The sequence below is a fragment of the Cupressus sempervirens genome, chromosome 8 (assembly GCF_028749045.1).
Source record: "Cupressus sempervirens isolate cs-2001-9-10 chromosome 8, ASM2874904v1, whole genome shotgun sequence".
Classification (NCBI taxonomy): Eukaryota; Viridiplantae; Streptophyta; class Pinopsida; order Cupressales; family Cupressaceae; genus Cupressus; species Cupressus sempervirens.
This window is the reverse complement of record NC_143125.1, coordinates 437839427-437866930: the sequence shown is the minus strand read 5'-3', so window position 1 is coordinate 437866930 and position 27504 is coordinate 437839427. Positions and strand designations below refer to the sequence as shown.

General features: G+C 38.2%; 2 protein-coding genes across 3 annotated transcripts in view; both read right to left on the bottom strand.

Moving 5' to 3' along the window:
• The window catches only part of LOC149543097 (RNA-binding (RRM/RBD/RNP motifs) family protein), a 102672-nt gene that overhangs the window by 44225 nt on the left and 30943 nt on the right, over window positions 1-27504 (bottom strand). The gene's annotated exons all lie outside the window — the stretch shown is intronic.
• Window positions 24104-25699, bottom strand: LOC149543098 (uncharacterized). The gene is made up of 4 exons (XM_089796529.1): window positions 25472-25699; window positions 25130-25353; window positions 24817-25004; window positions 24104-24710 (listed from the first exon to the last, which is right to left on the bottom strand). Exons 1-4 carry the CDS (start codon window positions 25697-25699, stop codon window positions 24190-24192), a joined length of 1161 nt encoding a protein of 386 aa, XP_089652655.1. The 3' UTR covers window positions 24104-24189.

Genomic DNA, 27504 nt, shown 5'->3' with positions numbered 1-27504 from the left:
AGTTGAGTATTCTCATTATCCAAGGTTATGAGAGATACTTCTAAGTATCTAGTATATGCAGTTAATGTCGGGTGAAGAAATGTTAAGTCTGGAAGAAGTTATGTAAGCTTTGGTGGTCTGTTCTAAGAAAGAGTTTACAAAAGCATGTTTTGATAAACTTGTTATATCTCTTAGCAGAATTGTTATTCTGAGAATCGAGGTTGAGGATGTGTAGAAGACATGTTGATGATGACGTGGTCCAACTCGCTCGTCATTATATTGCGTGTACGGAAAGTTATTCAAGTTGCAAGGTAGAAGATTAATATTATCGCTAAATGTAACGTGTTCTTAATGTGGTCCTATAATAATTAATTGAGAAGGTCTAACAGCCGACTCGGGGAATTGTTTTATGGATTCGGTATAAAGGAAGGACATTTTCTTTTATCAAGTATGACATGAAGAAGTAATTTGTAAGCAGCACAAGAGCAAAATGCAAAGTTGAGCAAAGCAGAGCGGAAGTGAAGGAAACATCGTTGCCGAGGTTTTATTATGTGATCCGAGGTTTGATATTTGGATCCGAGGTTCGTGACCTAGTCTACAAGGTCAAACAGAGATTGATTCAGTTGACAGAACAGAGGAAAGAGGATCTTAATAGTAAATTACTTGTTTGGGCAGTGAGCTCTTCCTGTAATTGAAATTGCATGTTTGGGCAATGGGCTCTTCTTGCATACATTGTACTACAACTCCTAATATGGTTGGCACAAATCCTAACAGAGATTCAAAGTCTTCTAACAGGGACTCTATGTACTAAATGTTGTAATAAACTCCTAACAGGGTTCATCCTTTAACAAGGAATATTTATATTAGTACATCATCTTATGGGCATCATTCCCACAAGGGTTTCAAGGGTTTCCTTAGTTAACATATTTGGTGTAATTGTTTATGTGCATCTTGTTATGGTTGTTTTTTAGTTTGGTTGAATGGATAAGATTGTTTAAGGATAAAAAAATGTTTTCATTGTTGGATAATTGATTCACCCTCCCCTCTCAGTTATCTTGGTGGACTATTGTTTCTAACAGTAGGTTGGTGAAAACCTCACAACAGGACCCTAAGCTGAAACATGACTCAAAGTTGAAGGCTAGAGCCTAAAATTGATGTGAAGCAGCCCCGTAAATGAAACATGTAGACATGATCTAATAGATCAAGCCCTAATTTGATGAAGAGGGGAGATAGATGAGCCCCAAAGAATGAAATGTGTAGGTCTCAAAAGGCTAGCATATGGACTTAGTTTAGATAGGGTGCGGCCTAAATCAGGTCTTAAGTCAAGCATGTGGCCTCATTAATGAAACACATCAGGCTTGAAGTCAAGCATGTGGCCTCATTAATGAAACACAGACTCAAAACTCTAAGTGTATGCCCCTATATCTCAACGTGTGGTCTTGGACCCCAAATCTGGGCATAAAGGTCGATGAGCTAGCCCTATATCAAACATATAAACAAGCATATGGATCCATAATAGGCCCACAAGGCCTAATTTCAAGGCATATGCCCTAATTTGTATTACGATAATAGATAATCGTCTATTATTAGTTAATAGTAATCTATTGTATATATTTAGTTAGCTTTAGTTAGCTATAGCTTTTTTAGTTCTTTCAGCTAGAATAGAATGTTTCTATTCTTTGCGATCGTTTCCTAAGGAAACATCGTTCCATTCTTTTGTATATAATGACCTCTCGATCTTTGTTAATAACAAGCAAGTGTTTTACCAAGTACTTCCATAATATGGTATCAGAGCCAATACTTTAAAAAAAAATTAAAAATTTATGATTTCTTTCGAAATTATTTACTCAAATTTTTCGAATTTATTTTTGAGATTTTCTCAATAATCCATCTAGGGTTTTCGGTTTTATGAGAAATTCATAGCCAATAACCAATAATCGTGAGTTTGTTTGAATGAAGTTTTTCTTGTGAAACAAATGTCATTTTTTGTTGAAGATTTTCTGCATTCTTCTCTCCAAACGCACGACTGCTACACCATTCTTTGGTGTCTGTTCTACCCTCTTCAACCACATTCGTCCATGCACATCCATCCCTATAAAAAAACCGGACATTTTTTTACCAAAAAATAACTTTATTTTTGCAACTTTGACCATTCATGGCCACCGGCTAGGGTTTTGCTCGAAACCCTAAATTTTGAGCTCGAAATTTTATTTTGATTTCAGATTCTTGGTGGGTTTTTTGAGCTCAACTGGGTTGTCAAATGTTTTTGGGTGCCTCGATTTGTGTGCCTCAATTTTTGAGCCAGTAGATCCAAAAATCGACAACATATTCCTTTTGGGTTTTTCGAGATCTCTTATGGGCCACTTTCCAAATTTTTTGGATCTTCCATTCTTTTGCCTCAAAGAATGTGTCTTCGCAGATTTTCAGGTTTTTTCATTGAAAAACGTGCCATGGCATCTTTGACAAACATTATGCTCGAACGCAACTCAAAATTCAATGATCGAAATTATGGCACTTGGAAGCAGCGGATCATAGCAACTTTTGAATATCGGAACACTGATCAACTTGTTCTGAGTGTTATGAAGCGTCCAACTGCTCCTAGTACTAATCAAGATACTTGGGACCTAAATAATCAAGAGCCCATAATGCTTCTCAAATTATTTGTGGTTGATAATCAGCTCTCTTAGATTCCATCTGCCAAGACAAATATCGAGATCTGGACACATCTCAAAGATCTTCATGAGACTTCTGACAAAAGCAAAGCTTTCTTTTTTAAGAGCACTCTGCTTTCTATTGTCATGGATGAGCGAACCTCGCTCCAGGCACACTTGATAGGATTCAAGAAATCCGTGATCAATTGCTTGCCATCGGTCGCAAGATGGAGGAAGAGGACATTGTGGTTATCACTCTTCGAAGTTTACCAAAGTCCTACGAGCATTTTATCGAGACACTCAACATCACATCTTTTGGTGTTGATCTAAAGTTCACTGATCTCTGCACACTCCTGCTCCAGCAAGATCGGAGAAAACAACAATTCGGTAGCAATTTTAGCTCCGCCTCCACAGATAAAGCCTTCGCTGCTAAATCCTTTCAGAAGGATAAAGGCAAGTTTCAGCAGCCATCTCAGCAGAAGTCTTCTGCTCCAGCATCAGATGGTTCTCGAAAGAAGAACATTCAATTCAACTACTCCCACAAATTTGGGCACATAAAGGTTGAATGTCGGAAACGCTTAGCTGCAGAATCTAAGCAATCAGGTTGGCAGCCCAAAGCGAACAATGCAGAGCACACTGAGCAGACAGAATCTACCTTTTACGCCTTCATGGCTAAAAGACCTGCAGATCATGTGAAGTCGTCTACCTGGTATATTGATTCAGGTGCCTCTCGTCATTTCACTCATCACAGAGATTGGTCTAATGACTACTAGCCTTATTCCGATTCTATTATTTTTGGTGGTGGAGAAGAGTACACTGCTGTTGGCAAAGGCAACATTCAGATACAGTCTACTGGGAGGAATCTCATTTTCCTCGATGTGTACTATGTTCCAAGGATGGAACTAAATCTACTCTCAGTCAGTCAGTTACTATGACATTCTCCACACTTGGATGTCACCTTCAATTCACATCAATGCACCATTACTGATCGGGCAACTCAGTCTACTGTTGCAGTGGGTCTTGAGGATCATGGCCCTTTTAGACTTACTGATTATGGTGATTCTCAAGACTTAGCTATGGCTTCTCAGTGGTCTTCTGTTAGCACACTTTGGCATCAACTATATGGGTACTTAAATGTGCAGTATCTCTCACAACTTGCTCAGGATGAGCTTGTTCTCGGATTGCCAGAGATTCAAACTTAATAGCTTGGAGATTGTGATGCATGTCAAGCTGGGAAGCAACATCGCACACCTTTTATTAGTGGTGATTCATGGCAAGCTTCTCAAGTACTTCAGCTTATTCATGCCAATATCTACGGCCCTATGGCTGCTCCTTATATTCTTGGGTCTAGGTATTTTCTGTCATTTGTTAATGATTTCAGTAGAAAAATGTGGGTGTGTTTCCTTTAAAAAAAATAATATGCATTTCCTGTATTTCAAAAGTTAAAACCTTTAGTTGAAAAAGAGTCTAGGAAATCTATTATTACTCTTAGAGTGGACAATTGGGGGGAAATTTTGTTCGAATGTTTTCTCTAGCTTCTTGGATACTCATGGCATCAAACGCTAGTTAACAACACCCCACACACCACAACAGATCAATGTCATTGAACGACGGAACAAAACAATCACCAAGATGGCTCGATCCATGTTCGAACACAAACAAGTTCTGAAGAAGTTTTAGGCAGAAGCAGTCAACACTATAGTTTATCTTTTGAACCGGTCACCTATAGTGGTGGTCAAAAGGAAAATTCTGAAAGAGGCCTACTCAGGTTGCAAGCCCAAAATCAGTCACCTAAAGGTTTTTGGCTCCCTCACTTTTGTTTGGATCCCTGATGCGTCACGTAGCAAGTTGGATGCCAAGAGTCAGAAACTCATGTTTGTTGGATACAGTAGTCTTTACAAAGCCTACACTCTGATTGACGTTGAAACATCTCATCTCATCTACAATCATGATGTAGTCTTTGATGAGCAGCAAGGACCATTCATGCCTATTTTTCATGTTCTTGATCCAGCAGACCAACCTATGAAAGCTCATGATTTGGGAGTTAGGTTTCTATTACGTCCAACTGCTGGGAGGGCTCTAGTAGCTCCTACAACTCCAGTTACACCAGTGATCCTTGTACAGACTGTTGGAAGCATGAATCTTGATGATATTTCTATGGGGGAGTATTGTAAAAACATGATTAGATCATATCATGATGATATGTTACATTTATGACTATGTTTGTCATTGATGTCAACATTGCAGTTTTCTGTGGTATCTGACAGAAGAATAATGGTAAAGATTAAGTTGGTATGGATCAATCGTTGAGTATTTTCACTGCGAGGTTAATGGGGGATACTACTAAGTGTCTAGTATATGCAGCTAACCTCGGGTGCAAAAATATTAAGTTTAGAAGAAGTTATGCAAGTTTTGGGGAAGATTCTTTAGAGATAGAGTTTACAAAAGCATGTTCTGGTAAACTTGTTATATCTCTTAGCAGAATTGTTATTTTGAGAAGCAAGGTTAAAAGCGTGTAGAAGACATGCTAGAGATGACGTGGCTAAACTCACTCGTCATAATATTACACGTGTGGAAAGTTATTCAAGTTACAAGGAGACAGATTGATGTTATCGCTAAGTAAAATGTGTTCTTAATGTGGTCCTATAACAATTAATCGAGAAGGTGTAATGGCCGATTCAAGGGAATTGTTTTATAGACTCGGTATAAAGGAACGACATTTTCCTTTGATACAGAAGTGCAAAAAGAAAGGAGAGCGAAAAGAAGAGAAAAGATATGAACACTGAGTAATCAAGTTGATATGCGAAGATAAGCAAGGTAGAGCGAAGTTGGATAAAACTTCATTGCCGAGGTTTTATTTTGAGATACGAGGTTTGATATCTAGATCCAAGGTTTTTGACTTGGTCTAGAAGGTCTGACAGTTATTGGTCCAGTTGACAGGATAGAGGAAAGAGGATAAAGCACAGTACGAACAATTATTCTGCAAGGAATAGTTGAGAGATTAGTTGGACAGTGAAGTTCAATGGTCTTGCCCTAGAAGTTATTTGGATAGTGGGTCTTTCTGCCTTCTACAACTCCTAACAGGGTTGGAATCTTCTAACAAGGATTCAAAGTCTCCTAATAGAGACTCTTATGTACTGAATGTGTTTATAGACTCTTAACAGGGTCCATCCTCTAACAAGGAATATTTATATCAGTATATCTTTGCGAGCATCATTCCCATCGGAGTTTCCCTAGTTAACAAATCTAGTGTAATTGTGTATGTGCATCTTGTTATGATTGTTGTTTACTTTGGTTGCATGGTTAAGATTAATTAAGGTTGATAAATGTTTTAGTTGGAGATTGGCATTGTGTTGGCATTTTTTAAAGATAATTTGGAGCTGCTCCCCATGCTTGGCGATTCATTAAGGGCAGATCTGCACTCTCCATGCTTGGCGATTTACTTCTAGAGCAGACCTCTCATGATCTAAGTCTAGTTTTGTTCTGGATTTAGCAATTTTTGTCAAGAAGAACATCCTCCATATTTGGCGATTTGGTTAAAGGACAGAATTTCCCACTTCTGAGCGATTTTTTTCTAGGGCAGATTTTCATGGTGTTTGGCGATTTTTCTTTTTAAACAATTTGGATCTGCACTTCCCATTCTTGGCGATTTGTTTTGGCAAAGGAGAAAACATTTTCAAAATTCCAAAGTTGGAGGGCAAATTTGTTACTATTCAAGTCTGATTTTATATTTGCTAGAGGGTTGGGATTTTTGAGGCCTGATCTTATATCTTCTAGAGGCTGCGATTTCTCCCAAGGTTGGACGATTTTGGTTGAAGAAGGAAACAATTGATAAGGCCTGATTTGTGGCAAGTGCATAGACAATTTCAAGTGGGCCAAATTCTGATTTTTCAAACTAGGGCATCAAGATTTGCAAGGGATTTGAAATTCTTAAGTCTGACCCTAAATTCCAAGCCATTGGTAAAGGTAACTTCAAATCGTTTAGAGTTGAAAGGGGTCCTTAAGCGGATTTCTCTCTTTCATTCTTGTCTAGATTTGTTTCCCTTGGTTCTTCTTGCATTCATCATCCACCACTTCATCATCCCATCCTAAAAAGAAGATTGGAAGAAGATTGGAGATTGATAAGGGTAGAATTCATGATAGGACATTTGAAGAGGCAGAAATAAGCTAAACCACCCTAGGTTGAAGTTGGGAGATATAAGTGTAGTCCATCCTAAGGTAACGGCGAAGCAGAAATAAGTGTTAGTCCCATCCTGGGTTGTTGGAGATTGATAAGTATAGTGATAGAACTTGGCGAGGCAAAAATAAGTGTAGAATCTATCGATAGAAAGAAGGTTGGAGATCGATAAGGGTAGTCCATATCACTTAGAACGAAGAGGTAGAAATAAGTGTTTAGGATGGTAGATGTTAATTCAAACAAGAACCCTAAAGGAACAAACGCTAAGAAAGACAGAGAGAATATGATGCCCAAAACAACTTTCTTCTCAAAAATGAGGCGAATAACCAATAACAATGTCGATACAGTAAACATGATACAAGTAAATGACAGAATAAAGGCAGGAGAATCCCCCTTGGCAAAGAAGATATACAGGAGCAGAATTGTACACGCAGCAACTTTTTCTCCTACATTGCCTTGTCCAAAATTGGTTATGGAGTGCACATCCAAGTTTGATCTGATCAGTAAATCCATCATTTTTTATTAAGGGAAGAGGGTGTTGGCCAACATTGGCAGACAGGCGATTGAAGAAGCATTTAACATTCCCCAGTACAAGAGCATGATAGTGGTGATGATGGATCAGGCAACCAAATCTTTTTAGGATAACCAGGAAGCTTATTTCACACATCTAGAGCAGGATTGGCTACACGAGGGAAAGAAAGAAGTAACCAGATCATCAAGGCTTATAGTAGTGGACTTCAAATCAAAATATGGAGATCTCATTGTGCTTCTCAGCCGGATCATGGGCCTAGCTCAAGGTATGCAATTCGAAAACTGGATATACTTCTTTATTGATAAAATTGAAAAAGGAAAAAGAAGATTTGATTGGGCTGGATCATAAGCGAAAATCTAGAGTTGCAACTTAGAACCATACAAAACCAAAAGCAATTCTACATGGGATCCTATATGTTTTACCTAATTGCTAGATTGTATAAAAGTCCAGAACTTAAGGCCTTAGGAGAAGTTGGCAATGAGCCGGGGCAATATTTGGTGCATGAATGCTATCCGCAGCTTCATTTGCACAACAACAAGGATTACAAAATGTTTTGTGATGCCTTTGCCATGAAGACAGTAAGGGTATTACAAGGGACACCTCCTAAGAGACTTTCACCAGAAGCAAAAGCAAAGATAAAGAAATATGGGAGTTGGTTTATTCAAATTCCGCAATTCACCTACATTAGAGTAGCAGGAAGCAGAGTTTGTCCCAAGAGGCTTCCAAGATACCCACCCGACAAGGTAGTTTTGATGGAATTGGCTAGGCAACTTGAGTGCTATGACAGAATAACGAGACTCGAAGGTAAGACAAGGATTACCTTCTCATTCAAAATTGGCAATGATAGTTGCCCCAATTGGGTTGCCTTTGCAACTGCGGAGAAGGAACTGGAATGGTATCATCTGGGATGGTACAGAGCAAGGCAAGGATTCAATCCTAATAGTCTTATCAAGGTATCTCATGGAAATGCATTTAAACATGTTCTCACTATAGAAGACTTTTGGGCCAATGCCAAGGATGACTTTCATGTGATAAAGCTAGCTTTCTCAAGATTGTCGGTGAACATGATGAGAGATATCAAATGGAGAGGCCTTGATATTCCCGATCAACTAGAGGATGATGGAAATGTGTTGAGAGAAGATTATGATACAGTAGAAGGAACAGAGTTGAATCTAGTAGATTGGGATGATCATCAGGATCCTTCCTTGGAGGCAGTTACAAGAGTAGTTGATTTGCATACCGAGTCATGGTACAATGAAAGATTAAGGAAGCTACAAAGTCAAAGGATTCCCCTTATGAGAAGATGAAGCCAAAAGAAGGTTCAGCAGAATCAATAGGACAGGAGGGTGAAGGAAGTAGCCGACAACAAGAAATAGTTAGAAGCAAGAAGAGAGCTTTGGAGGTTGAGGAAAGCAAAAAACACCCGGAACCTCCAACAAAGAGACAACATGCAGCGTCGTCAAGGGAAAGTATAATTGAGGCTAGAGTCCAAGAAGATAACACAAGTGAACAAAGGACCGCGGTAGAAGTGAGCTCTGATTCAAAGTCAAGTGGTTACAGCGAAAGCACCGAGTACTCTCTTCTCTCAGAAAACCAACAAGGAGATGACAAGGCAGTTACTAGTGGAGAAGAAGATGGACCGATTGATATTGAGGCAATAAGTCAAGCGCCCGAGGCCGTTGGTGATGCTTTGTTAGTCGAACCAAATCTAGATTTGGGGAGATGCACTGCATCGCTATGGTTAAAGCAAATGCTTATGCCAAGAGGCAAGGTAGTAATTGCCCGAACAATTGAAGACATCCAAGGACTAATAGAAAAGGGTGATAGCGAGACCCAAAAACAAATGACAAAAACGGTGGCAAAGGTAATCAGGAGCAACAATGATAGTCACCAAAAGGTTTAGATTGCTATACCAACAGTCAACAAGGCATTGGATGAGATTGCGGCCCAAGAATATGAGATAGTGGAGCATAATTTGGGAAGAAACACAGATGACATAGAATGTGAAGAGATCGAGGAGGGTATAGCTTCAATCAGAGAAAGGTTGAGGAAGGCAAGTGAAAGGATCGTAAAGTTGGAAGCCAAGAACAAATATTGGAGAGATTGCCAGCCTATCCAACAGTTGCATCAACCAACCCTTCCTCAAGACAACGGGAGCAGGCTAGAAGAGATATTGGCTCAGCTACATGAAGTCAAGGGTTGGATCCATGATACAATCCAGGATGGGCGGAATTTCTTGCCTTCCTTTATCTCGACATTCCGGTCATTAGTGACTGTTAGAAACAAATTCAGAGTATTTGAAGAGGCGTGGAAGGATTTCCTTTCTGTCAAGGATTTAGCTATTCCCAGGCTACAAGTGTTCATTGGGCTACCAGAGACATTTGGAAAGGGCCAAGTTGGTTGATGAAAGAGGATTGAGTACAGTTGAGTCTTGGTTTGTCGCCTTGACTACCAGATTGAGAACACTCGAGAAGATATAGAAGGCAGTTGCACATCACAGCTTAGGCGTCGACAACTCCATTTCAACCATGATGAGCGACGTTGGGGTGGCACTTGATTTTGAAGACATCAGAGAAGAGGACATTGATGACACATGACTTGGATCAAGATTGGATGAGTTAGGAAAGGTTGCTATCAAGAAGAAACATTTGGGCACCCTTTCCTCCCTCAATGCCTTTATCACCCTTTCCTCCCTCAATGCCTTTATCGGATATGCAAAAGAGTATGAGAAGGACCATGAGAAGACACTACAGGCAGCAAGCAGCATGATGAAATCGGCTGAGCTCAAGCTAAAGTATACACCTTGCCCTCTCATGGAGGAAGTCAACAAAAGGCTAGCTAGGTTCATTGCCTTAGCTAAAAGAACAAAAGAAAAAGGGAGATTTATATTAGAAGATCATTTGATGTAAGCCCAAGTGGCAATTTCTCTTTCTTCTAGGGTAGGACAAGTGTCTAATTCTGATTGGCCACCATTTTGACGCCTTCTCATTGGTTGCTACTTTTTCACTTTTTTCATTGGTCCATTGACAAGGTGGCATCTTCTCATTGGTCGATGGGGTGGTAACCCTAGTTAGGGTTTCTAGGATTCAATCTGGATCGTCGGTTTTGCCTCTTTATCTCTACCGTCGATTGTACATTTTGGCCTCTATATAAAGCCATTTGCTCTCATTTGTAATGGTCGAAGAAAATTGTTGCAAAGATAATGCCAAAATTCGCTATTTCTTTCTCATTGTTGTGACTTGCATGGTGATTAAGAGACTTTGGTATTATTGCATGATTTCTACTTTCAAATAGTTAGAGTAAAATTTCTTTTCAAGTTGTTAAAGTGGATTGCATTTCAAATTGCTAAGTAAGAGTAAAGTAGATGGATAGTTGCATGATCGCATTAGTAGATGTTTGATAGGGATCAATCCTAGGCCACTAGCATCCTAGCGGCTTGTCGAGAAGCCTTGTGTGGTAAACTAGTTTATTTTCCTTTGAATCATTCCATCTATGGAGGTGGAGCCGTTGGTTAACTTTCATTAGATTCAATCCCAGTCCATTTGCTAATCTTCTATTCGTAAGAGTAGGAGTAGAATAGCAAGTAGTTTAGGAGTTAGAACTTTGAAAAGGAAAGTTAGAAAGACATAAGTCAAAAGAACCATTTGCCCTCCATCACCATCATCTTCTCCACCAACATCATCTAGCATTCATACCGAATCACCATCACCATCATTCCATTAAAGCCCAAGTCATCCTCAAACAAACAATGTAAGGCCGCCTACGTGATTACTAGCAAATCACATCAATATACTAAGTATCCACAAGTGTAAGGAACATTGGAGTTATTCTCATGTCTTCATGAGTATTAACTTTTCAAGAGAGGAATTGAGGACTTGATATTCCATATCAAGTGTTTAATTGTTAATATGTTATGTGGTATAAAAATTGACATCAACACATCTGCAAACCAATCAATTGCTACGCCCCATAGGGTTGCTGGAAACTGTCGGACCCAATCATCTTCATCTATTACACGGTTTGCCATCCATATTATTTCACACGTCTTGCAATGTCTAATTGGATCTATCGTCCCATCTCCATTAAACTTTAGCAATTTCTCCTTTGGTCCTACCATTGTTACTTTCTTCTGATTCTGAGGTACCTTTTGTATACCCGCGTTGTTCTGCACACCCGCGCTATTCTGAGCACCCGCGTTGTTCTGCACACTCACATTGTTCTGCATACCGCGTTGTTCTGCACACTCGTGCTGTTCTGTACAACCGCGTTGTTCTGCACACCCGCATTGTTTTGTACAACCGTGTTACCTAGGGAAAGAAGATCTTCCTCAAGTGAAGTTTTTCGAGTCTCTGCCTATATCCGTTTGTCGAGTGTATCGGGAATGAAAAGCTCACTCCATGCTCATGCTCCTTTAGCACTTCAAGTCGTATGAGTTGCTTCCCTTCCGTTCGGATGTTCTAACCTTGACGTATACAAGTTAAGGAACTCCTTTGTTTCTTCCACCAAATTCAATCATTGTCAAGTCTCTTCCAACAATTCCTCGACCTACTAGGTGAATGCACTCCCTTTGTCTGTGCCCCTTCACCCCCTCGGTGTCTGTCGGCAATCTACTGAAGCTTCTGTCTGCGCTCTGCCTGTTGTGCTAAAATTAAAACTTCTTGTGCTATACGTATTTCATCCTTATCTTTTATCTTATTTCTATCCTTGTTAAGCAAATTCGGCATGAATCTTCATAACATTTCCTTCGTCCCAGGTTCAACTGGCAACGGCACCAAATGTTTACCGTACAAGGTAAAAGATACAAAACACATGAAGTATAGCAAGATATAACACAGAATAGATACTTTATTCATATATGCAATATGCACTCAATGCTTACAATCCGAATACAAGATGATCCAAAGTCCATTTCAGACAATGTACATATACCTTTCCGAAGGGGTGACTCAACCATCACGCGCCCATTCGGATACTATTCTACCTGTTGGCTATAATATAGAATTTACCAACAACACTGATTAGCAAACTCTAAACTTATCTATCATGAGATTATGATTTGATCTTTTTAATACAAAAACCTGAATTTAAACTAGAATGATATGTTTCAAAATTTAAAACTTTTAATGGTTTTGTTTAACATATGTATACATACATGACATTCTAAACTATTTTTAACGTGCATCTATATAGTTTATAAAAATATGAGTGGACTAAAATCGTACCTAACCCCCAACAAAAATTTAGGTTGTTCCACCATTTTGTACCCACATACCTGTACCCATTCCCATTCTCGATCCCACAACTTAGCCTAAATCAGTCCCCAGAGGTAATGTGGGGACCTGAACTGACATAGACCAGGCCCTAGCTCAATTTAAATCAAATTAAAAGCCTAGTGTGTGGACCACAACTCTAAGAGTGGACCTAAATCTAAGGCGTATGGATATGATTTCATAGGAATAGTCCGTAAGTTCAATAAAAGTGAGGTCTAAATCAAGCCTCAAACTCAAATGTGTGGCCTAGAAGCTCGCACCAAACCTAAATTCAAACTATATCAGGTCCTAAATCTGATCCAATTTGAAACATATGAGATGAGGCGGGCCCTAAATAAAATGTATGGGCCCCTACAGCTAGTGTACAAGCCCAATTCGGCCTAAATCCAAAAGGTCAAGGCTTAAATCTCTGTAATATCCCTAAATAGATATTTTCCCCAAATTTTTCACAAAAATCTCAAAAAAATTAAACAATAATTTCCATGTAATGTATTTTAGATTTAACCAACAAAACCCATAAAATAACCAGATAAGATGAAGTCTCATAAATGATATTACAATCAATCTCCAACAGAAATAAATTTTCAAAAATAATATTGCATTTATGTTCTTCAACAAAAAAACCACATAATCCAATTGTAGTGACAGGGATTACAGCAAGATTGGATTTTAGAAATATGACCCCAAAGTGCTACATGAAACACCTATGTGATGTCTCCCACTGACAATGGGTTTCTGTCCACTGTCCCAAGCTCGAGGGTTTTCATCCTCTCACCTGTTGAACGTTGAAGCTTTGGAAACTCTCAAAGAGAATTGAAATCCAAGATAATAAACCAAGTATGCTGCAAATGAGCCCTCTATCTTCTTTTAAGACCAACCTGATGACTCTTCATATTCCCTTCGTTGTTTGTTTATTTCCCTTTTAAATAATTTTTTTTTTCCTAGTTAAGAAAATAAAGTGCTTCAATATAATAAAGTGACATAATAATATAAACTTATGTTTTAAAGTCACTTTATTAAAACACCATTCAATCTTCAGTTATTAAAATCACTTATCAGACAGATCCAGATGAGCATGTGATGTCTCGATGGAAAGGCCTCAACAAGCCGCTTCGAGTGAAACACTAAAATAACAAGAATGTTAAGTCTGTTGACTAACTGAAGGAAGTGTCTGAAAAATCCATCGAAACAACCTTGATTGGTCAGCAACTAGAATTGCCATGGCCAAAACTCGATCTGATTGCAGAGACAACCTAGTTAGCCCACAAGACCAAGGCAAAACAAGCTAACCACACAACAAAATTCACTAGCCTAAAAAAAGGGGAAACGACAACCCAACCTTCCAAAGATTGCTTGCTCACAAGCGATCCGCAACTGTATGATAGAAGCAAATGCTGGATCCCAGAACCGCCTCGATGCTTTGCCCATCTCTTGTGCTACATTGGTGCAAACATTTCCAACCCCAAGGTCATGAAGCAACTCAACATGAACCAAAATACCAATCAACTAAATATAGAGAATCCTGAACACCAAATGTATATACTCAATTAAGACAACCTACCATACGTTGTTATCATAAAAGATAATGTCCTTTGTCCTATTGAGTACCTCACTCCAACTAAAACTACATACACCCCTAATATCAAGAGGCGGAAGGAGTTCAACAATATGCAAACCTTCATCTAGAAAGGAGCTAATAGTGTAAGGAAACCTTCATCTGTTTCTTTATTTCCTTTTTAAAATAATACTTTTTTCCCATTAAAGAAAATAAAATGCTCCAATATAATAAAGCTAAGTTACTAGTTCAGATTCGAATCCAGGTTCGAAGTTCGAGAACCAGTTCGCAAGTTCGTCAAAATTTTGGAAAGGGATTTGGGTTCGTTTGGGTTTGTCAGTACAAAAACATGTATAAATTATATATATATATATATATGAAGCATGAGTTAAAATTAGAATGTAGCATAGTAGCAAAAACACATTTAAACAACCAAAACATCATAATCTTGTAATCATAGTGATCATACCATCATATAGTTCAAGTAACAAGTTCAACATCAAAGATTCAAAACATTAAAGATTCTCTTTTAGAACCCTGCCAGCTGAAAAGATAAATAAAACAGGGGTGCCCATTGGCTCTTGCTATATTTGTGATTGCTTCTGATGGTAATCTTTTACTTGTTGAGAGAAATGACTAATGGAATGAAAATCAATGATCTTTCTCTTCCCAGTAAGGATAAACTCTTGAATATTCAGTTTGCTGATAATACTACATTTTTGGTGATTTTAGAGCAATGAAAATTTGAGAACCTAATGTGCAAGCTTGATGGTGCTAAGATTTCCAAGAGCAAGTCTATGTTGCTAAGCTGGAACTGTTCACCTCTTGACTAGTTTAAGAAGTTTGAGCTGAATTGAGAGGGTTCCAACATGCAAGATACCTTGGCATCCCATTTGCTATCAATCCTTCCCTTAAATCAATGTGGGATTGGATTAAGTTAAAATTGAAATTAAATCTCCAAATGGAATAGACACTATCTCTCCTTAGTTTATAGAAAGCAAGTTTGTCAAAAAAATATATTCTCTTATTTTTTGTACCAAGCATATGGCTACTTTGCAATAGTCAAATTAATGAAATTCAAAAAAGAATCAGGAAATTCCTTTGGTTCAACAACAATTACCAGCATGGTCCGTCGGGGTTCGAAATTGTTTCAAACCCGTTCAAACCCACAACCAAAAACTCGCACCCTGCCCGAAGCAGACTTCGAACCGGACCCGATTTTTGAACCAGTTCGAACTTCTATTGGTCTAGGGGGTGCAGAGACAAACCATGGTATCTTAGTAATAAAGTGACATTCATAATATAAATTTATGTTTTAAAGTCAATTTATTAAATATTATTCAACCTTTAGTTATTAAAATCAGTATCACAGATCAGACAGACCAAGTCAAATGCTAAAATACCAAGAACGTTGAACCTGCTGACTTACTAAAAAAAGTAAGTGTCTAGAAACTCCACTAAAACAACCTCAATTGGCCAGTAAATGGAACTGCCTAGGTCAAAACTCGATCTGATTGCAGATAAAACCCATCCACTGGACCAAGGTAAAACGGGCTAATGGCGCAACGACATTCACTAACCTAGAAAAGGGGACATGACAATCTTGAGTGTAAGGCCTAAGAGATGAAATGTGTGGCCATAAAATCCAGCATGTGGGCCTAAAATGAGGCCTAAATCTGACTTGAACACAATAAATCAGGGCCTAAATCTGGCTTTAATTTAGGCGTGTTGCCTCATTAAAATATCTGGGTTTAAAGTGATCAGCTCTATATCCTTAGCTTGTGGGCCTGATTTGATACAGATCAGGCCCTAATTCACTTAAAATCAGATTACACGCCTAGTATGTGGGCACAAGACTCAAGACATGGGACCTTAGAACTCAAACTGTGAGCCCTAAATCTGGGCACGAGGTATCATGAAGCCCTAAATCTGGCCTCTAATGAAACATGGGGCCTTAGAATCAATAAGCCATGATCTCAAATTTAATACCAGACCTCCCAGACTAAAGGTGTAGGTTTATAATCAATGCAAGGCAAATTTGAGAAAATTTAAAGCAAAATCAGAGCAGATCAAAAGAAAAAATTCCCAGATTGAAAGAAAATGAATCTGATTTCAAGGTGAAATTTCAAAACAAAGGCAAGTTTAGAATCAGATCAAAGGCAGAAAATGTGAATTGAAAAAAATTAGATTTCAAGGGTGAAATCAGATCAAAGTTCAAGACAAATTCAAACATGATTTTCAGCAACAATGGTGGTTTCTGTCCTGATCAGTGAATTCACATCAAAGCTTAGGGCGAAGTTTCCAGATTGAAGGACAAATCAAAATCAGAACTGAAGAGGCGATCTCTAAATCAAATCAAAAGTGAATTCCAGATAGATAAGGTGAATTACCAATGGATGCAAAGTGAATTCAATCAGCAAGAGGGGAGAAAATCAAAAGTTCAAGAGGTGAAATCAGATTAAAAGATCAGGAATCTAATCATAAAGGAGGTAAAAACCTTCAGTCTCAAAACATTTGTAGATCTGTCAAACGTTACAAGAAGATTTCAAGTCAAAGTAGCTAGTTCTATGATAGACAAATTCAGAATTATGACATTTAGTTTTAGTCCAATCCGATCCCATTCAAGAATTGATTATAATGGAATTTATTTCTTAAGTTCTTCATAATCTTACTTGCATTTCATTATTCATAACTTTGATACCAGGGATTGATACATGAGATAATGGTGAAGAACGAAGAAAGGTCCATACTATAGTAAACACAACATCATGATCAAGTATTTTGCAATCCCACAGTTCACAGCACTCAAGGAGGCCGTAAATAATTAAAATCACAGATCTACAACTTATTTAGTCAATTTTTGATATCCGGCGATCAGGTCAGTGGAAAATTGTTTCAATCTTGGAATAGTTATTTGCAAAATCTGAATGTGTAATTTGGATTCTAAAATTCAATCAAGGATACTTTACTATTGATTGCCAATGCCTCTATCTTCCATCTGTATTTCTCAGGTTTCACTTTAGTGTAATAAATTGAATCCTTATTGCTGTCAGACAAGTTGCTTAACCCTTACAATAAGTTTCAATTATATCTGAGAAAAGAATATTTCATTCAGTATGGTACGTTTGGATATAGCTGATATATATATATATATACACACACACACACATTTTGGGTATGGCTGATATATGTATATAATAGCATGATACTTATTCGTCAACCTGGTTATTTGCTAATTACCAGGTTAACAGATTGGATTGAATCCTCAGAGACTTCCTTTCGTCAGTTGGAAAAAGATCAAATAGAAGACACGCTATCTCTTGGGACTGATGCAACACTCCGAACACAAAAGGGGGTCTTGGGCTCAGAGACCTAAAGGCTCATGTGGTCACTTTGGCCTCTAAATGGATTTTTAATGCTCTCCAAGGGGATAAACCTTGGAAAATTCTGATCAGAAACAACATTCATTTACCTAGACTGAAGAAGGGCAAGGCATGGTCTGGGCCGAGCAATTATGATTTTCTATTTGGGAACTTTGAAGTAAAACATTTGGTGTGATTTTTGGCTTTGCCTTGCTTTAGAAGGCATGGACTCAAGTCAGGGACCTTTTGGGTGAGAGGGGCTATTCATGGCCCTCCAGCTTATGCTATTCTTGACAAGTTAATTTGGTGGGTCATTCAGCTCCACAATAAACCTCTTGGTCTAACTCAAAGCTGCTCTGCAAAAACTTGGCTTACTCTGGGGATCAAAACATTAGTGATCTATTGTTTGAGAATGGATTGGAGTCATGGAATGAACTAAGTAACAAGTTTGTGATTCCTCTCACTCACAAGAATACTTTTACATTAATACAGAAGGCAGTCGGTATGTACTTCCCTGGCATAATGATACAATCTGAGGTATTTTTGGAACAGCTCAATGTGGAAAGATGGATCTAACCTACTTGACATATCTGTCAAAAATATTTATGAGATGTTGAGAGATGATAATAAGAATTTGAGTTGGATTATTAGGTGCTGGAACCTTGATTGACCGGACTCTAAATGGCTTGAAAACCCAAACCACATGCGGAAAAGTCCTAATGAACCAAAAAAGTTTTGTTTTCCTTGGCTTCTGTTGTTTAAAAAGCTCACTGATGGAGATGTACTCAACTACTGTAGTCTCTCTCATCAGTCTTGTCCAGTTTGTCATGTAATTGAGTCTGTAGAACATATTTTCTTTGAATGTCAATTTGCTGTGGCAATCTGGTCAATGTTCCTTGGTAGTCCTGTGATTTGGAACTCTCACCCTGGTTTATCCTAGATTAAAATTCTTGCTGGTTATGTGGATTTCTTTGAGCTAAAGCTGAATGAGTTTTGGTCTGTTTTTACTTGTAAGATTTTATGGTTTTTGTGGATAAGATAAATCTATTAATGTCCAACAAGAGACCACAAAGAGGGTCTAAGGGACTGGAAAGCAAACGACAAGGCCACAGCCAGCAACGGGACACCAAACAGTGTCTGGGCTAAAAAAAACAAGGAGGAACCAACCAAGAGACCAGAAGCAACTAAGGCCCCCTAGATGAGGAGAAGTAGTCCAAGATTGAAGAAAAAGATCTGGGGTGAGGGTGGACCCCGGGGTCTCAGAGAAGCCCCGGGCCGGTAAGATAAAGAGAAACAAAGAAATCTTTCAGCGCAAATAGGTATGTCTTACTGAGTTTAAAAGTAAACTCGTTTTCCTCGTGATTATGTTGCAGGTATCAGCAGTGCTTGAAATCCCCAAAAGCAGGTTCATGATCTTGGAGCAAGAAGGAGCTCCTCTTATCTACAAGTCAATATCAGGTCAGCTCACTTTTTTCTGCAAATACAAGAACATGCTGAACCAAGATGCACCCAATGTAATCAGTTTTTGATAGATAAAGGAATCTCTAGGGAAGAGATTGATATAGGGAACGGATCCTCCAAAGAACTAGCAGATCCCAAGTGGGATGTTACTCATGAGAAAACATTAAGCCCCCAGCTGGGACTTATGAATGTGATGGAGCAGACTGTAGCAATAATATAGTTGGGCCATGGGACACTTGATGACTCATACTTTCTACATGCATATGATATCTCTCAATGCTATATAAGTTTGTTGTAATCTATTATGCTTTGTAAGGGTGGCTGATAGTTAGAAATACCCAATAGGTATTTATATTTTGTTAGGGCTGTTTATATTTCAGACTCGAACAAGTTGAAGCATATATGATGTAATTTTGTCAACTATCTTTAATATAAAAAAACCACAATAAGTTGAAGGGATGGAACTATCGGTTGTTTATTATCTCGAGAACTGTTGGAACATGCTTGTCATGTATAAGTACAACATAAGTTGGAGATGAAATGTATTTTTTGTTACTGTTGGTTCATGGTACTAGGATTATCGGCATCTATGTTTGTATGTTGTATGACTGCTTCAGCTTCCCTATTGCAGCATTTTGGCTATGGCTATTTTCAGGTCTCTGGACTTCTGTCCTCAGTTTCATGGTTGCAGGGAACCCAGAGCCTCCAGGACGCTCCCTGGATGCTCCCAGGCACTCCTCAGAAAGAACCCAGTAACATAGCTTACATATCAACTGCAAAACCAGAATTATCAGAAGACTCAACATCATGACAACAATTACATGAATTTTGAGATACATGAATTTTGAGAAAGCAGTAATATATCTGATTAGATCCAAGTGTTTTACAAGGTTCATATAGGCAGGTATATTAGACATTGAATCAAAAGCGTTTTATGTAAAATTACTATCTGCAATAATTTACTAAGAGTTGCCACTAGCACTGTGGACAATAATACAGAACTTGGCCTAAAGCTAATACACTTTGTCAGAGAGTCAGTTAAACTATTCTGATTTTTACAAGCCAAACATCTTAGGAAGCTGATAATAGTCAACTATCCTCATTATTATCCTGTTTATTGGGCATATTGAATGTATAGAGTTTACAAGATTTACCATTCAACTGAAATGTATAAAACAACACAGAGAAAGGTGCTTCCGTAGTGAATGTTTTCAGGTTTAAATAATACTGGGCCCAGGCAATGCAGATAAAATGGTAATTTTTTATTCAATAAGCAACAAGACAAAAAGGATAGAATCAATAGGTTTTTACTAATATAGTTGCAAAAATCACAAATATATCGTGATAAACCCTCCAATATAAATGTGATTAAACTCAACCGCGATTTTTCATTATCTCACGGCAATTTTTATGCAAAAAACCCACAAAACCATGTGTGTTTTCTGCTAAAAAATTGGCCAAAGCAAAGTCAAACAATGAAAAGTCTTAAAGTGACAACACAACTTAGGGTTCTGTTCATTCAATCATTTGGTTAGCGACAAAAAGTGCTGCAACAGAGAGGCCTAGAGTTTGGCCCGAAAATATTTGTTGAGCAAGGGCTTTCAGCAAAGCTTCTTGGATCCTCCAGTTCCATTCATCTGCAGATCAGAAAATGTCTGTTGTGTCCCAAACATTCAGGGTTTTTATTTTTATTAAATTTATTGGCAAGTCTCTTACAATTATCATTCACAACCACACATTTACTGGTGTGCACCTGTAATCTCCCTTTTTGGGAACATTAGAAAATTAATAGCCCGACTTATAAAATAATTTAAAGTGACTTGGGAGTTAAACTAAAACTATTTAAAAAGTCTCTTTTAATTAATAAGGGGAAAAGGTGACAAATGGGCAATAAGACGAAAGACAGAATGGGAATTTGAAGAGTCGCGGTTGAGCATTAAAAGAGGAAGTCTCATTCATTTCGAGGATGCTTGGATTATGGAGTTATTTCAGATTTCTCTTTGAGAAAGGGAAAGCTTGGCTTCCAGTTTTCAAAACCAAAGGACGGAAACCTTCAAGGTCTTCTCACCGGATCGAAGGCCAACCCAGTTCAGGATCGGTGGTGAATTCACATCAGAATTCACATCCGAGACTACATGTGCATTTTATTGTTTCTTTCCAATCTGACTGTGTAGTTGTTTTTAAGATTGGATTTTGATATCTGATTATTGTATTGCTAAGGTATAATGCAATAACATATTTTGACATACTTTAATGAGCATTTATTGGTTCATTGTTGGTTATATCTGTTGGTTTTATTTACAAAAGATATATGTTGTTAAGTGAAAATTGTTTGAGTGAATTTGGGGAAAATATCCTATTGGAATAGTATAGTGGTATCAAAGAAAACATCCTGCCACCCTGTGGAGTTTGTTCAGAAAATTTCTATGCCATCATATATTGGGTGTGAGCGTAGGAGCAGATTAAATTTTTTAACAGAGTATTTAGAATATCATTTAATGTTGAGAGTTATAAGGGAAAAATATGTGAATTATGTATTGATTTTGTCATGAAACACATCCAGCTAAGCGGAGAAATTTAAGAAATCAATGTATTCTGAGTTTGACATTGCGTAATGTCATAAGTTGTGGCCTTACATTGCTGCACATATTGAGTCGTGCATAACGGAGCAGAGAAGATAAGCATTGTGGCTCACGATAAAAAAATGTCTTGGCAAATGGAGAAAGGTTGATCATATTAAACAGGAATGGTTTGTAAATCATGATTTTCTTGAAAGACTGAATGCAACTTTATTCTTGAGGAAATACTTAATGATGGGACCAGTTCAATATGGTATCCTGTAGTTGTGAATCTGCATACTAAAGCTGTGAATGAAGATTTTGGTTGGTTTAAGACTTTCTTGATAAGTGCTGGGCAGACTATTCCGTGTTGCTACGGCTCATTCCTGGTCTTTGTGTAAATACTATGATATTGGTAAAGTTTGGCTCACCCAAATTCATGACACTGTGACATAGGATATGAAGACACTCCGGTTGGAAAAACTTTGGTGTTGTGAGATGCTTCTGGCCTGAAGTTCGTAGAGATACAACGTGTCTATCATTGCCAATTTTGTCGTCAAATTTGGACTAAGAAAATCCTCGTCCAAGACATTTCTAGAAGGACATTGGTTTAACTCGGGCATGATCCGAACCAAGGAGAAGAGAGGCATATAATGTGTATTGATAGGAAAATTTCATAAGAATAAACTGTGGAAGAGAGTTGAGGTAGAGTAATGTCTGCAGCTTGTAACACTCTCAGAGGATAAGGTGGCATGTATGCGAATGAAGTCATCGACAACCAATCAGGAGAAATATTGGAACAAAACATTTCAAGGGTAGAAATTTTAAAATTATTATTTGTCGTGTGTGTGCAACACTAAGGACACTTCGAAAGGACCGTCGAAGATTGCAAGGGAATCGTTACTTTCAATGGACTATTGGGAAGCCACAAGAGCTAATAAAGAACAAATACTGCCAAGGAAACATCCTTCCACATATAGTGTATTGGTGGCAGTATTACGTGGCAAATTCAGTGTTTTTTTGCCTGTGTCTATTGTAACGGAGAAACAAAAAATGTAATTAGTTTGGTTCCAAACTTGTCTGCCAATATTGGTGTTGTGGCATCAACCGAATGATTGGAGGACTCTTGCAGTTATAAAAAGACAAAAAATGCATATAATATGGAATTGCAATATGCTGGAGACAATGCATTCAAAGATTGCAGGCAAGCAAAGTACAGAACAACATTTCATTGACTGGAAGAGCGGGGCCATAAATGAAATTGGCAGAGATTAAATCAAGGCAGTTGATAAATTCCGGAAGTATCGATTGAACAAATTAAGGAGTTAATGATATGGTGTAGTGGCTCTGCTTTGATACACAGAGTTTGGTCACAACATAGCACAAATTCTCGATACACTGTTTGCAATTGCAAAAGAGGAATATTACAATAGAAAGGACTATGATGAGAACCGAAGATTTGATTGTTGGCAGAAAAAATATTTTTTAGTGGAATTTTCTCCATGACTACGAATAAGTGCTAATATCAGGCTTTTTCGTCATCTGATTAAGGGAAAATAGACAGAGGTGGGCTCTATATTCTTCACAAATGACAGTATAAAAAACCATCAAAGCTCATAGTTGTGACGAGATTTTATAAGCTCCTGTCACAGTAGTGTATTGCGAATACATCATAGTCTAAGCCCCAGTTGGACAAGTGTTCTGGGTAGAGTTTTCCATGAGTACCATCAAGGGAAAATATTAAGGTTTTAAGCCCGTAACAATTTGAAATGGAGCATAAGTAAGCAATTAGTATCCTTTTGGAGTGTTGTAGAGACTAATTCATATTGGTATCGTCGGCACTGCTGGGGGTAGTAAATATATGTGTGCAATCAATTATACACAGGTTTTGTTTTACTTATTCTACACAAGGTCCTGGTACCATTCTGGGAAGAGTCAAGTTTTATGTTTTTGTCAATGAGATTCAGAGTGAGTTGACACTCCTTACGAAGATTGTTGTGTGCATCAAACAGCCGGTGATTGAGCATGTGTTTAGAGTATTATTTGTGTTTGCTACCATCGGTTTTTGGATTAAAACTGAAGTTAATAAAGGTGCCTAGACTGTAGTTGTTCAGGAAGTGTCATCTTTGGAACGGATAGAACCATTGATGTAAAAATCGCCTGAGGAGATTAATCGCCTAGGCCTGAAAAAGTTTAATCGGGAAAAATCGGGAAAAATCAGGGAAAAAATCAGGAACTCAAAAACCACTAAAGTTTAATAAAAAAATGCGATTTTTTTACAGAATTCAATTTTTTTTGCATCTAATGACTTAATTACTAACAATACATAAGAAACAATCATGTTTAGATATATATCAATGCAAAAAGAGTTATTAATCGGTAAATTACTAACAAGTAGTGACAAGTTGTAAATTACTAACAACTAACAAGTTCACAACACATGAGAAGTTGTATTCTCATAAATAAAGTGTCAAATGTAAAGAGTTCAAATAAGCACATCAACATGACTATAAATAAGTACAAATGTCAAATACAGGACTACATCTTCCTCTTACCAGTCGCTTTACTAGCGAGTGCGGGAGAGGGTAAAGCTCTAGACCTAGAACCCTGCAGGGTCTGTGCTTGTCTGTTTTTGTGTCTGTGTCTATACCAATGCAGGAGATGGTGTAGCTATAGAACTAGATGTCGGTAGCTCCACATTCGCTGCGCGCAAGATGTCAAGGTCCTCTATAGTAAGCTCAATGTCATCATCCTCATCATCGCCCTCCTCGATGTCATCCAAATCGATGTCATATCCAGTTCCACCCCCTTCCTCCTCCGCAGCCTCCTCCGCGGCCTCCCTCTCCAAATTGGAGATGTCCTCCTGTGTAAATAAGGGAGCCTGCTCCTGTGCCGTCCAATCATAATAAGGATCTATCTCATCCAAATCGATTAGCCCAAGAGGATCTTGTTGTGCCCTTTTCATGTGCAATTTAAGATTATATTGCACATAGACCATGTCATTCATCCTCTTTTGGGACAACCTGTTTCTCTTTTTTGTGTGGATGGCCTCAAACAAACTCCAGTTGCGCTCACAATGTGATGCGCTGCAAGGCTGTGATAGGATTTTGAGAGCAAATTTTGCAAGATTTGGAGTGCTTGCACCCCAGGTGGTCCACCAAGCCACTACATCACAAAAATTGTACAAGTTAGAAAATACTAATAGACAACAAAAAGTGAAACCTAAATGTTAATTTAGCATTTGAGATTCAGAAGTTTGCAAATGTATTACCAGGGGTTTGTGTAAGCCTTGCTCTCTTGCAGAGAGGAGTGGAGAACACCTTGCCCCCTACTGAAGTGAAGATCTCCTGCTCAGCGATGATTTTATCTCTTGTTTCCTTGCTGGTTACCATCTTTTGAACGCACTCACTTAGGCCTCTGATGACCTCTCCATCAGGATCTGCATATGTACCATCAGCCCTAAAACCAAAAACCAAAAACAAATAAGTCTTGCAATTTTAGTACACAACCAACACCCTACGAAAGCAAAATGAACTCAAGTCTTCGTTAACTTAAATGTGAGTAAGAATGAGCTTACGGTATACCTAAAACATGGGTTGAGGAAATATCCTGCTGCATGAATGGGTTGGTGGAGCTGATTATTCCACCTTCTATCAATGATCTGCCAAATGGGTTCATATTTGATGCTTTCCCCCTTGTAGTAATTTTTGACAGATTCTTTGGCCTTGTCCATGGCCTCATATAGTTCACCCATTGGCATTTGGTCACCATCAACCAAACACAGAACTCTGACGAAAGGCTCAGAAACCTGCAATATAAATTTGAAATTAGTTGACAAGTTACAAAATTATTATTTACTTGAGTTACAAACTTAGTATGTTATAAAGTTGTAAAGTGTAAACTAAAACTTAAAGTTTTGCAGTTACCTTTATTATTTCATCGGCCTTATCTGCAAAATATTTATCAAACACAATCCGCACAACATTCTCTCCTTCACTCTTCTTTGAAAATGTGGAATCAAGCCATTTTTTGGAAACAAACATTTGCTTCAAAGAAACCAAATTATCGAGAATGCTTTGCAATGTCAAGAAAATCATTGCAAACCTTGTGACAGCAGGCCTGACAATTTCTTTGCCATAAGTGTGCTCTCTCATCAAGCTAAGGACCCATGGGTGATTGTATATGTATTTTGTCACCCGCCTTACATCCTCCACAATTGGAGTGACCCACTCAAGTTTGCCCATGTCCTCCAAAAGAAGGTCAAGGACATGTGCTACACACAGGGTCTAAGAGAGAGTGGGGTGCCTCTGCTGTAGGAGTTTTCCTGCCAATTGTAAAAGCAAATACTAATTAGTTTCCAACTTTTCAAAAATATCAAACTATTAAAAATTCTTGTTGTGAAATTCACAATGCACATGCAACATAAAATTACGGTTTACCTGTTGATACATATGCAGCAGCATTGTCTGTGATGATTTGCACCACATTTTCAATGCCAATCTCTAAGACCATGTTCTCCAACATCAATGCCAATGTCTCAGCATTTTTTACCTTGCTGGAGGCATCGATTGATTTCAGGAACACCACATTATCATTACAGCAGGCCAACAAATTAATAATGGTCCTACTCTTCCCATCCGTCCACCCGTCAGAAAGAATGGTGCAACCAAATTTTGTCCATTCTTGTTTCTGTTCCTCAAAAAATGCTTTGGCCCTCTCAACAGCAGTTCCAATAAGTCTACAAAAACAAAATTTAGTTGTCTTAGATTCTTAGTAATTTTAAATTGATTTAGACTTTAGTAATCAACATTCTAATTTCTAGATAAATTAATTAAAATTTAGAACTAAGTAAAAAGTTAAAAATTAAAAGGAAATCGAGTGTAATAAAATTATTCGCTTACTCGCCACCCAACACAAAACGAGAAGGGGACTTGTACCCCTTTCCTGCAACTGTCAACCCTGTGGCCAAAGCCTCCCAATAGGGACTGTCAACAACACTAATAGGAAGGTTGTTGAAAACCCAGCAATCTGCTAGTGCATTGTCCGCATGGTCATGGACCTCCTTATTCCATCTAGTGACCTCTAATGAAGGTTGTGCACTAGGTGTGTGCCTCGGCACAAAATAGCTCCCTATCCCAAAAGCACCTGATGATCCTGATGGTGCGGAAGTGCTAGGAGGTGTAGGAGTGGGAGTGGGAGCAGAACTCGTGAAAGAAATACCACCCTGTTTGCAGACACGCGGCCCACAATAAGAGCCGGTCATGCTCTCAATGGCTGCCTCCTCCTGAACATCAACGAAACTGCCCTGGGTCTCTGCTATGGCTGCCCTAACATGCAATTTATTCCGCTCTCTTTGCAATTTTTTTTGCTCTCCAGCTGCGAGCAAGGCATTTGCAAACCTTTTTATTTCTTCTGTTGTACTCTCACAAGGATTCGTATCATGTTTTGAGATCCCTGCGATGTGATATTTGAACCGGTAAATGCCCCCAGATATTACTTTTTCACATCGAATGCAAATCACTTTGGTTGGTTCATCGGGTGCTTCATAGGCATATTTCCATGCCTGATCTCTCGCATTCTTTGGCCTGGTGCCAATGTAGCCTGAAGGGCATGGAGTCAATGGCCATTTGTCTGCCATTTAAAATTGTTGCGGGCTGCCTTATGCATACAAATTTTTAAAAAAACCATAAATAAATTATAACAAGATCAAAGTTAACAGTTAAACAAAGAATTCAAGCAACATTTCAATAACAGCACCAATAAATTGAAATGCAAATAACATTCAAACAAACTAGCTGCTAGGGTTTCAAATTTTTCAAAAAAGTGCAAATTTCTAACATAAATTCAATCTAGAATGGAAAAAAATGCAAATGAATGCATTTAATCTTGCTTACATTCATCAAATGCATTCCTAACTAATTAGGAATGTATTTTTATTCATTTACATGCAAGAAAAAAG